General features: G+C 39.6%; 1 protein-coding gene across 1 annotated transcript; it reads right to left on the bottom strand.

Annotated features, from left to right (window-relative positions):
• Positions 1–1,005: 1,005 nt before the first annotated feature.
• Positions 1,006–13,318, bottom strand: LOC117510751 (28S ribosomal protein S27, mitochondrial-like). Its single transcript, XM_034170585.1, is given in 11 exon segments — positions 1,006–1,408; positions 6,324–6,455; positions 6,457–6,501; positions 9,392–9,534; positions 9,656–9,757; positions 9,943–10,062; positions 10,810–10,888; positions 11,606–11,720; positions 13,087–13,114; positions 13,117–13,144; positions 13,248–13,318. Coding segments are annotated over 11 exon segments (1,095 nt in total). The 5' UTR covers positions 13,302–13,318; the 3' UTR covers positions 1,006–1,159.
• Positions 13,319–15,814: the final 2,496 nt, after the last annotated feature.

Genomic DNA, 15,814 nt, shown 5'->3' with positions numbered 1-15,814 from the left:
CAATCGTTTATATTTCTGAGGAGGTGCCAGAAGACTGCATCAAAATTTACTGCTTGGCTTTGATGAGATGCAGGAGGTGAAGCAGTAAAAAAAAAATGTATTACATTATTAAATTTCCATATGTATTTTTATTTCTTACCATTTTTCATTTGTTCAATACTTTCATCCCTATGTTGAATGGAAGTGGGAGTTTAATTTCATTTGTTCATTATTAATAAACTGAGGTTAGTTATGAGCTTCATGGCAAAGGCTGTGAATACTTATGTACATGTGCTTTTTTTCATAAATTTGCAAAAATATCAAAAAACCTTTTTTTCACATCATTATTATGGGGTATTGCGTGTCAAATTTTGAGGAAAAAAATGAATTTCACCCATTTCAGAACAATGCTGTAACATAAAATGTGAAAAAAGTGAAGTGCTGTAAATACTAGGTGATAGTCTAGTGGTTAAGCGTTGGGCTTGAGACCAGAGATTCCTGAGTTCAAATCCCAGCATGACAGGAAAATCACTAAGGGCCCTTGGGCAAGGTCCTTAATCCCCTAGTTGCTCCCGGTGTGTAGTGGGCACCTTGCATGGCAACAGCCTCACATCAGGGTGAATGTGAGGCATTGATGTGTAAAGCGCTTTGAACGTCTGATGCAGCTGGAAAAGTGCTATATAAATGCAGTCCATTTACCATTTAATACTTCCTGGATGCACTATAAGCATTCACAAATATCACAACAGTACCATTTTAGATCACATTTCGTTGCCTGCATGTCAAAATGTTACATCTAAAACAAAAGTATTTAACAGGTGTTTTGACTCGTGAAGCACAGAAGAGCTGTGATCAGTACAGTCTCGTTCTGCTGTATTGATCCATGCTCCTTATCCTGGCTGTGGTTTGTTTCCAGGCCTGGACTTTTACAGAGGAAGCACTGATGTGTAAACATTAAGTTACAATACTAAGATAATCACATGACATCAGAAATTATGAAAATTTTAATAACAAAATTCTGTTTAATTTTGAGAGAATATTTTAATGATACAAGTACATGTAGCAGAGCAATACATATTACAAAAATGCATGAACAACTTGTGACACAAACAGAACACAGAAGTTGTCCACAGAGACATTTTAATTTACATAATTTTTCAGCAATTAATGACTTTCTCTTTTATGCCTGCTGTGCTGCAGCTTTGGCAGCTAACCGCTTCTGTCTCTCTTGTTCAGCCAGGACCCTGTTCTCCTGCTCTTTCTTGACCAGCTGCCTCTTCTCATCCTCCCAGGCTTGCACCCGGCTCTCGTACTGCTCCAGGTCCACTTTCTCAGCAGCAGCCAGCTTCTGCTCAGCTAGAGCTGACACCAAAGTCTGGAAGGAGGCCGGTTCGACTTTACCTCGAGACTCCAGTTGACCCATCAAGTCCTGGAGAAGCAGGGAAGCAAATGAAAAGGCCCAATGGCAGCGGTATTACTTTATGTGTATTACTTAATGTTTTGAGAGTAATTATTGTCTGACATCACACTGAAGTAGTACTTCTTGGTATTCCAAAAGCCTATTTGCATTATTTTTGTTTTGAAACAGTGAATGCACATGTGCATTTCTAAAATACATTACTGAACGATTAGCTGAGTAGGCAACACATGAGAGGAGAACATTTAAGAGGAAGGTGGTGGCCTGGAGGCTAGAGAACTAACTTATGATCTGGTCATTTGACCAGTTTTGCAATGAGAAGCCCCATTTTTCAGTTAGTAGAGATAGGACATTAGAAACCCAGAAGTTGATGATCCACTGCATTGCTAAGCGTTTACATCATACAGAAAGTATAAACTCACAGCTCCAATACAAGAAAATTATTTTGACAAATTTCATACCTGTTTAATAAATTCTGTGAAAATTTTCTTTTGTAAATTTCCTCATGTTATTACCTCACTGTCATTCAGTAAAGGGCAGGGACTCTTTAATAATGATGTGCCTGCAGGAAAACAATTTCTTACTGCGGTAAAACCGTTATCGTATAAACCAGATACTCACACTGACCAGACTTGTGTCTGGTCAGTGTGAGTATCTGGTTTTCCATGTAATAAGCACCATACAGGTGCTGGTCATATAATTAGAATATCATGAAAACTTTGATTTATTTCAGTAATTCCATTCAAAAAGTGAAACTATAGCTATATTATATGCATTCATTACACACAGACTTCAAAGATATCAAATGTTTATTTCTTTTAATTTTGATGATTATAACTGACAACTAATGAAAATCCCAAATTCAATATCTCAGAATATTAGAATATTGTGAAAAGGTTGAATATTGAAGACACCTGGTGTCACACTCTAATCAGCTAATTAACTCAAAACACCTGCAAAGGCCTTTAACTGGTCTCAGTCTAGTTCTGTAGGCTGCACAATCATGGGGAAGACTACTGACTTGACATCTTGCCTGGACTAAAAACAAAAAGGACTGGACTGCTGCTGAGTGGTCCAACGTTGTGTTCTCTGATGAAAGTAAATTTTGCATTTCCTTTGGAAATCAAGGTCCCAGAGTCTGAAGAGAAGGAGAGGCACAGAATCCACATTGCTTGAGGTCCAGTGTAAAGTTTCCACAGTCAGTGATGGTTTGGGGCACCATGTCATTTGCTGGTGTTGGTCCACTGTGTTTTCTGATGTCCAAGGTCAATGCAGCCATCTACGAGGAAGTTGTACAGCACTTCATGCTTCCTGCTGCTGACCAACTTGATGGAGATGCAGATTTCATTTTCCAACAGGACTTGGCACCTGCACACAGTGCCAAAGCTACCAGTACCTGGTTTAAGGACTATGGTATCCCTGTTCTTAATTGGCCAGCAAACTCGCTTGACCTTAACCCCATAAAAAAAATCTATGGGGTATTATGAAGAGGAAGATGTGACACGCAGGACCCAACAATGCAGAAGAGCTGAAGGCCACTTATCAGAGCACCCTGGGCTCTCATACCACTTGAGCAGTGCCACAGACTGATCGACTCCATGCCACATAATTCAGGCAAAAGGAGCCCCAACTACATATTGAGTGCTGTACATGCTCATATGTTTCATGTTCATACTTTTCAGTTGGCCAACATTTCTAGAAATTCTTTTTTGTATTGGTCTTAAGTAATATTCTAAATTTTCTGAGATACTGAATTTGAGATTTTCATTAGCTGTCAGTTATAATCATCAAAAATAAAAGAAATAAACATTTGAAATATATCAGTCTTTGTGTAATGAATGAATATAATATACAAGTTTTATTTTTTGAATGAAATTACTGAAATAAATCAACTTTTTAATGATATTCTAATTATATGACCAGCACCTGTATATAACGGATTTTTGCTCACGTCGGACAAAACGTCCTGTCCAATCGCAAAGACATCAGTTTTGTCATTTAGTCTTAAGGTGTTCATCCACTGCAGATTTTTGGCCCTAATTGTTCTCCCAATTCCAAAAATTAGGAAATCAGGCCCAATTTATTACAGTAGCAGTCAAAGCTGTGTGTCATACAGCAGGTTTTGTCAACTACAGAATGCAGCCGCATGACAGGAGAGCTTCTGGGCATCGCAACATTACTGTGCAGTACGTATGTATGCTAAGGTCTAAGATTATAACCATCCATCCATCCATCCATCCATCCATCCATTTTCTTCCGCTTTATCCGGAGTCGGGTCACGGGGGCAGCAGCTCAAGCAAAGCCGCCCAGACCTCCCGATCCACACACACCTCCCCCAGCTCCTCCGGGGGAACCCCAGGCGTCCCCAAGCCAGCCGAGAGATGTAGTCCCTCCAGCGTGTCCTGGGTATACGTATAATGGACAAAGCCTGTGCAACATCAACTGTAGGTTTGCTAACAGCCAAAATGACACCTGTGTCTAGGCGCTGCCATGTTGAGAGCCCCTCTGGCACTGATTCACTGAACTCATAATGCAAGGTGGCAGAGTGTGGGTGGCTCAGTATGTGACAAAAAAAAAGCCTGAACACACCCCTGTCTTTGAGTCTGAATCACCAGCTAACAGGCATCTGTTTGGGAGTTTACTGAATCATATTTTTGGGGACTGCGTGGTGCTTCTCCAATTTGCTTGGTGTCGAGACTGAGTTATGAACCGCTTGTTTTCTCAGTAGGTGTGCTTTAGATGGACCTAATGGATCAGGCTACAGAGAGCTGCCAAAAGTGCTAACGCCATTAGCACACAACATTAAATAACATGAGAGTTTCACTCAGCGCGAATATTGCCACAGAGATGTCTTAAGGCAGGCCTACACTGTGAGAATTTTTTGGATCGCGCCGAGTTTCAGCTTAATCGTGCGTCCTGTATCGTGCAGTCTACATGGAGTAACGAGCTGCGGTTAACATCTCACGACCACCTCCTGATCAGGAACCATATGGTTGGATGAAAATCAAACCTGTTTGATATTTTGGTCGGCCGTCATGGCTCATGAGGGTTCCGCACTGTTGAAGCAGCGCTACAAGCATCTACGCACTGATTACCTCGCGCACTATGCATGAGCAAACACCGGAGAGAGCAAGCAGTGATCTCATGTAAAGTCTTATGTGTTTTTGTGTGTGTGTTCCCTCGCAATAACCTAATATCATATTAAAGTTCATGCCTATCAGTGCGCACATTGAGTGGAATCAGGCGGTGAGAGACTGAACGTATATGCGCGTGCACACACACACACAGCAGACAACAACAGGATTTACGACAGATGAGGGAGTTGCTGCACCTTGCACAGCTGTATGACTCCGTATGAAATATAGTTTATTTATACAACAGTGTAAGTAGCAACACCTGTTATGAATGTTTATATTTTCTTTTTTTACCGTCCTCTCATGGATCATGTTGCTGTCTGCTGTGTGCGCGCGCGCGCATATACGTTCAGTCTCCCCCCACCTGATTTCACTCACTGTGCACGCTGATAGGCATGAAATAAAATTTTTTTTTAAAGAAAAAAAAAAGCTTCCGACGTGTGGTTTTTGAACGCACAATGTGAGCAGTCAGGTCGCATCAGCGCATCGGGCCGTACAGTGTGAGAACATGAATCGTACGCTCTGAACTTTTAAATCCTGCGGTTTTGTTACACAGTTTGAGCTGGAGCCAAGTACAACGATTGAAAATATCGTACAGTGTATGCCCAGCCTTAGAAGATCCGTTAGGACATTTCACCAGACAACAAGCCATATGATTCCAGGTGGATGTAATAAAATACTCCAAACAAACAGCCTCCACAACAGCAAGTGGCCCCTGCCAGCAGGCTCTGAGTTATGGTCAGACACTACAAGAGGAGGACTCGCTGGGCCATGTCCACAATTATACAGAACTTTATGGCTTAAAAAGTCTTAAAGTAAAATGTTTGAGGAAAAAAAAACCTTACCCATCGTACAGTTGTCATGTAGAAGGAAAATATTTATAGAGACCAAAACTGTTTCTGTACCAGCCTGTAAACATGTTTATTTTTACTCTGATGTTGTACAGTTTAACACGGAGTCCTATGGGAATGTGCTCTGTTTTGGAGCCAGCCTCAAGCGGCCAGTCAAGGAACTGCAATAAGTCTGATTTCCAGGAAGGTGTCAAAATACGGCATCAAAGTTTACTGCTTGGTAATAACAAGGCTTTCCACAAAGCTAAAACTGGATCGTTTCACATGTGAAAACTGCCTTGTGCTGAAGAATGCAGTGTGCTGTTCCTGGGATTATGGCTGTACATTATATAGGTCAACGAATAGAATCTCTGAAAAAATACATTTTACGCTGTTCCTGATGCAACTCCACATTACATGGAAAATGGGCAATGGTGGCCTTGAACCCGGAACCTTCCACACTGGAAACAAGCATACTTAAATGCTTGGCCACCAACCACGCCTAAACAAGGACCCTTTAATGATAATTAGTAATAATTTCCTTTATTATCATTGTACATTCATACAATCAAATTTGTCCTCTGCAGTTATCCTATGCTAATTACAGTTAGACACAATCAAACCACAAGGAACAGTGGGTAGCCACAGTCTGGCAGCTGGGGATCAACTCCAGATGTAGAGACACTTGCCTTGGTCAGGGGGGCAGAGAAAGGAGCAGACCCTAAATAAGCATGTTTTTGACTTTCACTTCAATACTCAGCCATATTTGGAGATCAAATCCACAGTGTCTTCAGTTAATGGCCAACCGAGCTATATGATAATCAATCACTTTGGTGTATGTCATAGCATCACGACATTAGCTCAACAAAGCCCACCCATAGAAATTGTTTTTAATATTCCAGAGATTTGGAATGACTTAGTACTACAATTAAAAGCCACCTGCTGCGAGTGCCGCTCACTCACCTTGAACCTTTCTGCATAGTGAGGCAGTCGAGCCTGCTCTGCCGCATCGTCTTCATCTATGGTGTCATCCTTCTTGTCCTCCTCCTTGTCCTCCTCTCCCTCAGACTCCTCTCCTCCAGAGGAGTCAGTGTCCTGAGACAGAAGACAGATCCTGTAACAAACTGTTCACGTTGTCCAGCTGAGGGAAGAAAACAAACACACAACCATAAAAACAATCATTTCAAAATGCTCGGTTGTATTTTCAGTTTTGCTGGATGAAATTATTGTACATTAAAATAAAATTTTATTTAAAATCTTGGATTGAATGTACAAATCAGCAAACACAATGAGGCCAGACACCACACAAATAACTGGCCTTGTAATCTCAGGAAGATGCTAAACTAACTTGAGGCAAATGTAATATTTTTCCTCTCTGCCCTCTGGTGTTATTGGTCCGGCTGACACAGTCAGTTTAGCTCTTGCTGGAGTGATTGCTGCAGACGCCGGACGTGCTCCAGGCTCTTTAAAATCTCATTAGATGTGACCAAAGGTAAACTATCGAACTGGACTCCACAGGCAAGGATAGTGGGGCCGCACCCAACCGTGTGCGTACATGCTCATGTAAAAATAATACGACAGCGTGCAGGTTCCACATCAAAAGATGAAGACTGCCAGCCTGGAGAGTAACAGCAGTCTGTCTCCATGCAGTGATAGGTTATTAGCTCAGTAGTAAATCTGCTTGCTGGTTCAAAACAGGAACAAACATTCTAGGGCGCCACACTCAAAATAATAAAATACTAATAAACAATTAGGCCAAGTGGTTAATGCATTTGGTTTCAGTGCAGAAGGTTCCGGGTTCAAATCCCACCCATGCCACATTTCTCCATGTAATGTGGAGTTGTGTCAGGAAGGGCATCCGGCATAAAACTTGAGCCAATTCAACATGCAGATCCACCTTCGATTTGCTGTGGCGACCCCGAGTGCAAACAAGGGAGCAGCTGAAGGGACTTACTTTACATATGTGATATGAGCATGACTATCGTTTTTCTGACCTCAACTAGCGCGTTGCACATGCGGATCCACAGACTCTAGATTAGTGTTTCGAAAATAGGTAACTCAAATTAGAGGTGGGTAGATCGATCCTAATATCGATAATATCGATACCAACGCTGGTATTGATATTGAACGATCCTTGTGTAAAAAGATCGATACTCAAGCTTTTTTCTCTCCCTCATGCACTGACTGCTGTGCACGCAGATTCATCAACGTCTACTCTGTCTGTAGAGCAGCGCTGCGCTGTGTCACACAACACGTCGCAGCGCACCCTCCCCCGTCTGGTCTTTTGTTTTTGTGCCGTCACGTGGCTCAGCGGCGCCAGCCAACAGCCATGCAGGTAGACTCAGCCTGGCCCACCCACTCAGCGCTCTCCTCGAGTCGACATGTGACACTGTGAACATGATACTGTTCTTAAATAAAAACCTCTAATCCTTTGTTCTCAACAGGACGACAGGGCCCACTGCTACACTGTGGGCCCTTAACGTATTTTTCTTTATTTATACTTTCTTTATTTAATTTTCACTTATTGTTTTTATTTTGTTCAAAGCCAGAAGTGCACTGAAGGGAAATTATTCTTTGTATTATTTTCTTGTATTGTTCGACTTGAAAAAAAGAACAAGTTTGAAACTGTTTACAATATTTGTTGTGGTGCGCTAGTTTTTCTCTATTGTGGTTTGTTAACTCTCTAACCTCAGAAGATGTTTTAATTTGCTTTAAGTTCTATTTTTTTACACTCTTTATTTAAGAAACCACGTAGAGAAGTGCACTGAAGGGAAGAAATTCCTTATTTTGTATGATTTTATTGTATTGTTCGACTTGAAAAACAGAATAAGTTTGAAACTGTTTACAGTATTTGTTGTGGTGTGTTAATTTTTTCATTGTGGTTTGTCAGCCCTCTACCTCAGGAGATTTTGTTTTAAGTTGTGTTGAGTGATATTTTTTTAAACAAAAATGCTGATTGTGATAATAAAGTATTTTGCTGTCACGTACAATGTTTGGCGAAATTCTATGTCTTCTAGGTCTTTTGAATCCTTTGGATCTATGAAGCTTAAATATGAAAAAGTATCGGTATCGGTATCAATATCGGCTATACTGGGCCTGCATTTACTTGGTATCGGATCACTACCAAAATTCCCAGTATTGCCGACCTCTAGCTCACATTTTTCAAGGGTGGTAATAAATTCAGCAAAGCTTCTATAATGATTTTAACTGAAAGTGCAGGAAATTAAAATGAGAAATGTTGTGAGTGATTGTGTTTATTATTTGCCACATTTGTTGATGTCATGCTTTACAACTGGCAAGGTTGAGATATTTCCTTTGTTCAGAGCTTGTGTGGTTACCAGGGACTGATTAATGGTGATATCAACACCCATTGTTCACTGCTGTTACACACACACACACACACACACACACACACACACACACACACACACACACACACACACACACACACACACACACACACACACACACACACACACACACACACACACACACACACACAGGCCATTTCACTGTTATATAATAACATATTCTCTTTTGTGCATACACACGTTTGTTCACATAAAAAACAATGTTGCCAACATGATGTCAGAATAAACAACATGTTATCAGCACCATGCCACAGCACCTGAATAGTTTATTTTCTTCTGTGTCCAAGCCAAATAAACTGGAAAAAATAATAATATGGAGACATGTTTTGTGTTATTTTACTTTGCACTCCTGCTCCCGTCTCTTATCTGTCAGAATTTCACAGTGAGCAGGACTTGGGCTGCTCAACACCCCCCTCCCAAAAAAAAACACACGCACACATGCATGCACACACACAGACTCAGTGAAGCAGGTGATAACATGTTTCTTGTGTTTTCAGTTTCTCTTCTACGTTGCCCTTTTGGCCTGAAGGGGAGGGCTTGAGGGCAGGGGCAGCAGAGTGTCTTTTTTTTCCCACTGATAATTTTTTTTCTGAATGAGATGACAACATGTGAATAAGGCCAGCGCCAGGTTTGTTTGTTTTTTTATTTGACTGTCCTTACTGTGTCTTTAGTCAGCTTGGCATCACCAGGAGCAGCAGCAACTCGTTCCATGATATCCAGCGCTCTTCCCATGTATCCACGTGTCCAGAGGAGTGGCATGCCTTTGAACACAGCATGTATGCCCTTTAGCAACTCCACTTTTCCTGGGCAGGAGAGGGGAGCAAGAGGGAAAACAAGAGATGATGAATAAAGACAGTTCACTGCCTAAATCAATGTTAAAATATAAACTACAAAGGCAAGAGTGATGAATTCACAAAAGCACACCTACGAGAGCATTGCCAAGTAGCTGAGCACTGAGTCCAATAGAGTTATCTTGTTTAATTCCACAATGGAACAGTGATGCTCCCAAAGCTTTCTCCTCGGATACTGAACACATTTGCAAAACAGTATGCCTGCTTCGTTACAAATGCTGCAACTCGGAAAAACATGTGACAACATGAATGCTCCACAAACAAATGCCAGAAACAGTTATTTTTTAAATCAGCTGTATAACATTAGAATAATAATAAGAATAACAATAATAATGCTGATTTAACATCTCCCGTTTCCACTCACAGTCAGCTGTGGTCTGGCTGACAGGTAATTGCTCAGAGCAACCAGTGACAGGATCTGTGTGGAGGGAAGGTCAAAGGCCTCCTGAAACATGACCTCTTCAACTACAGAGCAAGCACCTGTATAATTACAAAAATACATTACCTCACTAAAATGCATTTTTCTTTATGTAACGCTTTTAGTGACAATGACACTGGAATGCATGTTAGCAAAATACCTAATGTAACTTTGATCAAACTTGATAGATACATTCGGCCTATGGATGGAAACAGGCGGTTTGGTTTTGGTTTAAAATCAATCAACACCCAATGTCAGGGGTCAAGGTCAAATTTGCAGCCCATGCCAACATATGTGACAATGGAAAATTTAACGGTTAGTAAATTTTTGCTGTTGAAAAGTCCATCTAACAATTTTTTTGTCTACACATCTGATACTTTAAAATGTGTCTGTAGCGGTCACTGTGCTTTCTGACTACTTCTGATTTAGTCACTTTTACCTTTTATAAGACTCTTATGATTCATACATTAATTCATTTACTATTGATGCTACTCCAATTAAGGGTGATGGGGGTGGGGGTGTGCGTGGAGCCTACCCTGGCAGTCAGGGCGAAGGCAGGGTACATCCTGGACAAAACATGTCCATTGCAGGGCCACCAGATTCTTAAGAACACTTCCATTTTTTTAATTGATAACAAAAATATATATAATTTATTACACTTTTTTTGGTATTCCGTATTCACATAAAATAGTTTGGGTTTGGCTCACATATAAGCAAACAAAGGGAACACAAACAAATATGGTTAGAAAAGTGGCGACATTGTACTTTTATTCAGTCTTGCTGACTTGTTTGTATCAAACATGTCTTACTTTTAAAGTCGCCATCCTTAATGAAGGAGTCTATGAGGATGTTGAAGGTGAAGTCATCTGGGAATATTCCAAACTGCACCTAAAAAGAGGTTTGGAACACTGAAAACCTGAAAAGTGTAAACCAGTCATTCCCAAAATGCCCTCTCCCCAGTGGGCCATGAAGGTACTGCAAGTAGGTTTTGAGACATCGAACCAAATAAATAAAAATATCTGATTTTCAAACCTGTAATGAAGTTGAAAACTACCCCAAAATATTTATTATTATTTTTAAAATGTAATCATAAGTAAAAACAAAGCCAGTGGATTCAGATTAAACGATATTCTCCATTTAAATAACATAGTTTAACATGAGATATATAAAAATACTTCATTTTAGTTTTGTGTCAACCAAATTTTTGATTAAAGGTTTTGTGGTCCTCAGATTTTTAGATGTCAAAATGGGCTGCTGCCTACTTAAAATTTGGGAATGGCTGGAATGAAATAGTGATTCTGAAAACAATTTGCTTTATATTTGTTTTTAAAAAATGTCATGACTCTAAACTGCATAATATGATGCACCCTGATCATTGCAGGAAACAGTACAATCAAGTTAACTCCATGGACTCCGAATTCATCAGTGACATGCGAGATCTCTAAAATCACAGTGAAACAATATTCCACCACACACACACACACACACACACACACACCTGACTGAGGATGCTCCATTTTAACCCAAAGTAAACAACCAAATGGTCTTCCAAACACACATGCACACCATCACCCACAAAGAATAAAGAGAAAAAGTGTGAAGTACCTTGTTTTTAAGTGTGTACAACGCTTTATCCTTGGCTCCATATTTTAGGCATTTTCTGATCCAACTGTGAATTGTCCAGTCTCGCAGGAACCAACAATTTGGACTGTGACGAAACCTGGAAGTATAAATCCCCTTTCAGAAATTTTTTTGGCATCACTATAATTTTATTCCTTAGCATTTAAATAAGGATCATCATATGATATTGCCAACATTATCAAATTTACGCTGTCTGGAAACAATTGAGAATTTCAACCCACATGGGTCGAAATTCTGTTCAAGCAATCAGACGCCATGACAGACATTTGGTAGCGACGTCATGCTGGGAAGGAAATTTAAGCTGATCTCGCAAATGACGTAGACATGGAGGTGACGAGAACTAAACGTAGTAGATCCACTAAAGTGACTGAAAGTGCAAGAAAAAGACAGAGTTGAGGAAGAGAGAAAGTGAAGGAGGTAGCTGATAAACGCGGGCAATCAGAGAACATTTGTCGAACGATGTGGAGAGGGCAGAGCAGCTCCCTTGCGTGGCCGACCAGTACAATGTGTGACAAAAGCTTTTTGTTGACAAATCCAGACAACAAAGATAATAAACACAAACACAGACAGTGTTGTCTGTTGTTGATGAAAAAATGAAAATTTGTAACGATAAAGGCGGAAAATTGTCACGTAATAAGTTGTATCTCATAGCAAAGAACAAAGATTTAGAGTTATATCAAACTAGATCCAATGGTTTTCTTGACAATACAATGCTAATTTGTCTTGAAATGACTTGAGATCATGTGAGTTGTGGTGATCAGCCAATCTTTGTTGGCAAAATGACCAAAAGTGGGTCAGGTCACAGGTTCTCTCAAAAGCTCACACATGCGCAGTCGCCCTTCCTCCTGCAGTTTGTCTGCACGATTCTCTTCAATAAAATAAACTGTAATTCTGCAACATGTTACAAAATCAAATCTACATTACAAAATCTACATTGTATTACAAAAAACTAACAAAATAAATTTTGTCAGTTTTGTGAAATATAAAGGGTCGAACAGCTTTAAGAAGTCATGAGGTTTGGTAAAATGGTCAAAAAGACTAAATGTTTTGGATTCTGAGAATTATCCCCCCCCCACACACACAAAAAAAATCAAATAAAAAAATAAAACTAATGATAATAAAATAATTCAAAGCAGCCAACATTATCGCTAACCATATTTCCCAACTCCTGTCTTAGTGAAGTGAATGTATGTCAAAACGTGGCATGACTGACAAAAATAGTCAATCTTCTTGTAATCACCCAAACGGGTACAGATCCAGCGAAGCAAGTCAACAGGAAAGGTCTGGAGTTACACGGAACCAAGAGGAGCACACTGCTGACAATCACCTACAACAGGACAAAACTAAACAGACAGTTCCCTAAAAAAAAAAAACCTTGTCCGTCTCAAAACCCCCCATGATTTGTTAGCACACTATACACACAGAGCTGCAGAAACCAGACTCACTTGTAAAGGTAGTACTCGGCTTGATCAACTCCTCTCTCGATGATATGTTGTCAACAAACTGAAATTGAAAATTTTAATGTTTGATGAAAAATTTTGTGATCCTTCAAATGCAAAAATATTCATGTATTTATCAGTAACAAGTTAAAGCTGATACATCTCACCCGTGATATAGTCAAAGAGCTAACTGGGAGCTTCCTCTCATATGTCCTGTCCATAAGGGAGGCAAGCGTAGCTGTAATCACAAACGCATAAACATTACTATGTAGATCAAATTACAATAAACAACCAGCCTTCAGGTCTTTATTTAAATCAAGTCATACATACACACATACACACACAGACAAATATATGTGTGTGTGTAGACCCTGATAAAAAATGATTTATGACTAGATTTAGATGCTCAAGCACTACATTGCCACCATCTGTCCATATAGCACATACACATGCTGTTCACCGTTAAGAAGAAAGAAAGAATACAGCTTTACTCGTTGGCACAAAATAGTTTCATTTAACACTCTGTGATAACATTAACAATCTCCTGCTGTTGATTAAATCAGTTATCTCTCAACCAGGGAAAAAGTGGTGATTATAGCTGCGTGCTAATTCAGAGGTGGCTTCATCTACTACTGGAAATAATTAAAACATAAATTATTTGTTGAAAAAAAAAATTTCAGTCAGTATTTTAATAACCTGGGGAAACACCAGACAAGTAACACCAATAAGGATTCATTAAAACACTGACACTTCACTCTCACTATTGCAAATAAACGTTCAAATACAGGCCTTAAAAAAATCTTTAGGCCCATTTTGTTGATGATGGACTATTTCTTGTTGAGAAGATTTCAAGTAACAGAAAGTTTATTATTGTGTCACCAAGGTTAGCTAGTGTTTTTTTTTTTAACTGAGTCACATGATTCAGTGACATACAGTAAAAGTGAGTCAGTTATCATGGATGAGTCGACATATGGTAGTTACATTGCAGCAGCAACACCACCACCAAACTAGCAAGGTTAGTGCTGATTTCCCCCAGCAGAAAATTGAACCATGAAAAAAATAAGGAAAAGGAGTTTTCTCTGTTGAACTGGTTTATATATTACAAAAAACTCTGTAAGGGAGATAGAGTATATCGTCAATAGTTTTACATCCTCATTGAAGACAACTTTGGATGCTGTAGCTCCTCTGAAAAAGAGAGCTTTAAATCAGAAGTGTCTGACTCCGTGGTATAACTCACAAACTCGTAGTAAAGCGAGAACCCGTAAGTTGGAGAGGAAATGGCGTCTCACTAATTTAGAAGATCTTCACTTAGCCTGGAAAAGAGTCTGTTGCTCTATAAAAAAGCCCTCCGTAAAGCTAGGACATCTTTCTACTCATCACTAATTGAAGAAAATAAGAACAACCCCAGGTTTCTTTTCAGCACTGTAGCCAGGCTGACAAAGAGTCAGAGCTCTATTGAGCTGAGTATTCCATTAACTTTAACTAGTAATGACTTCATGACTTTCTTTGCTAAAATTTTAACTATTAGAGAAAAATTACTCATAACCATCCCAAAGACGTATCGTTATCTTTGGCTGCTTTCAGTGATGCCGGTATTTGGTTAGACTCTTTCTCTCCGATTGTTCTGTCTGAGTTATTTTCATTAGTTACTTCATCCAAACCATCAACATGTTTATTAGACCCCATTCCTACCAGGCTGCTCAAGGAAGCCCTACCATTATTTAATGCTTCGATCTTAAATATGATCAATCTATCTTTATTAGTTGGCTATGTACCACAGGCTTTTAAGGTGGCAGTAATTAAACCATTACTTAAAAAGCCATCACTTGACCCAGCTATCTTAGCTAATTATAGGCCAATCTCCAACCTTCCTTTTCTCTCAAAAATTCTTGAAAGGGTAGTTGTAAAACAGCTAACTGATCATCTGCAGAGGAATGGTCTATTTGAAGAGTTTCAGTCAGGTTTTAGAATTCATCATAGTACAGAAACAGCATTAGTGAAGGTTACAAATGATCTTCTTATGGCCTCGGACAGTGGACTCGTCTCTGTGCTTGTTCTGTGGACCACAGTGCTTTGATACTGTTGACCATAACATTTTATTACAGAGATTAGAGCATGCCATAGGTATTAAAGGCACTGCGCTGCGGTGGTTTGAATCATATTTGTCTAATAGATTACAATTTGTTCATGTAAATGGGGAATCTTCTTCACAGACTAAAGTTAATTATGGAGTTCCACAAGGTTCTGTGCTAGGACCAATTTTATTCACTTTATACATGCTTCCCTTAGGCATATTAGACGGTATTGCTTAAATTTTCATTGTTACGCAGATGATACCCAGCTTTATCTATCCATGAAGCCAGAGGACACACACCAATTAGCTAAACTGCAGGATTGTCTTACAGACATAAAGACATGGATGACCTCTAATTTCCTGCTTTTAAACTCAGATAAAACTGAAGTTATTGTACTTGGCCCCACAAATCTTAGAAACATGGTGTCTAACCAGATCCTTATCTGGATGGCATTACCCTGACCTCTAGTAATACTGTGAGAAATCTTGGATTTTTGATCAGGATAGTCATTCAAAGCGCATATTAAACAAATATGTAGGACTGCTTTTTTGCATTTACGCAATATCTAAAATCAGAAAGGTCTTGTCTCAGAGTGATGCTGAAAAACTAATTCATGCATTTATTTCCTCTAGGCTGGACTATTGTAATTCATTATTATC

Source organism: Thalassophryne amazonica, chromosome 5, assembly GCF_902500255.1.
Source record: "Thalassophryne amazonica chromosome 5, fThaAma1.1, whole genome shotgun sequence".
In the NCBI taxonomy this organism is placed as follows: Eukaryota; Metazoa; Chordata; class Actinopteri; order Batrachoidiformes; family Batrachoididae; genus Thalassophryne; species Thalassophryne amazonica.
The sequence above is the reverse complement of the archived record's forward strand: the minus strand, read 5'-3'. Positions and strand labels throughout refer to the sequence as shown.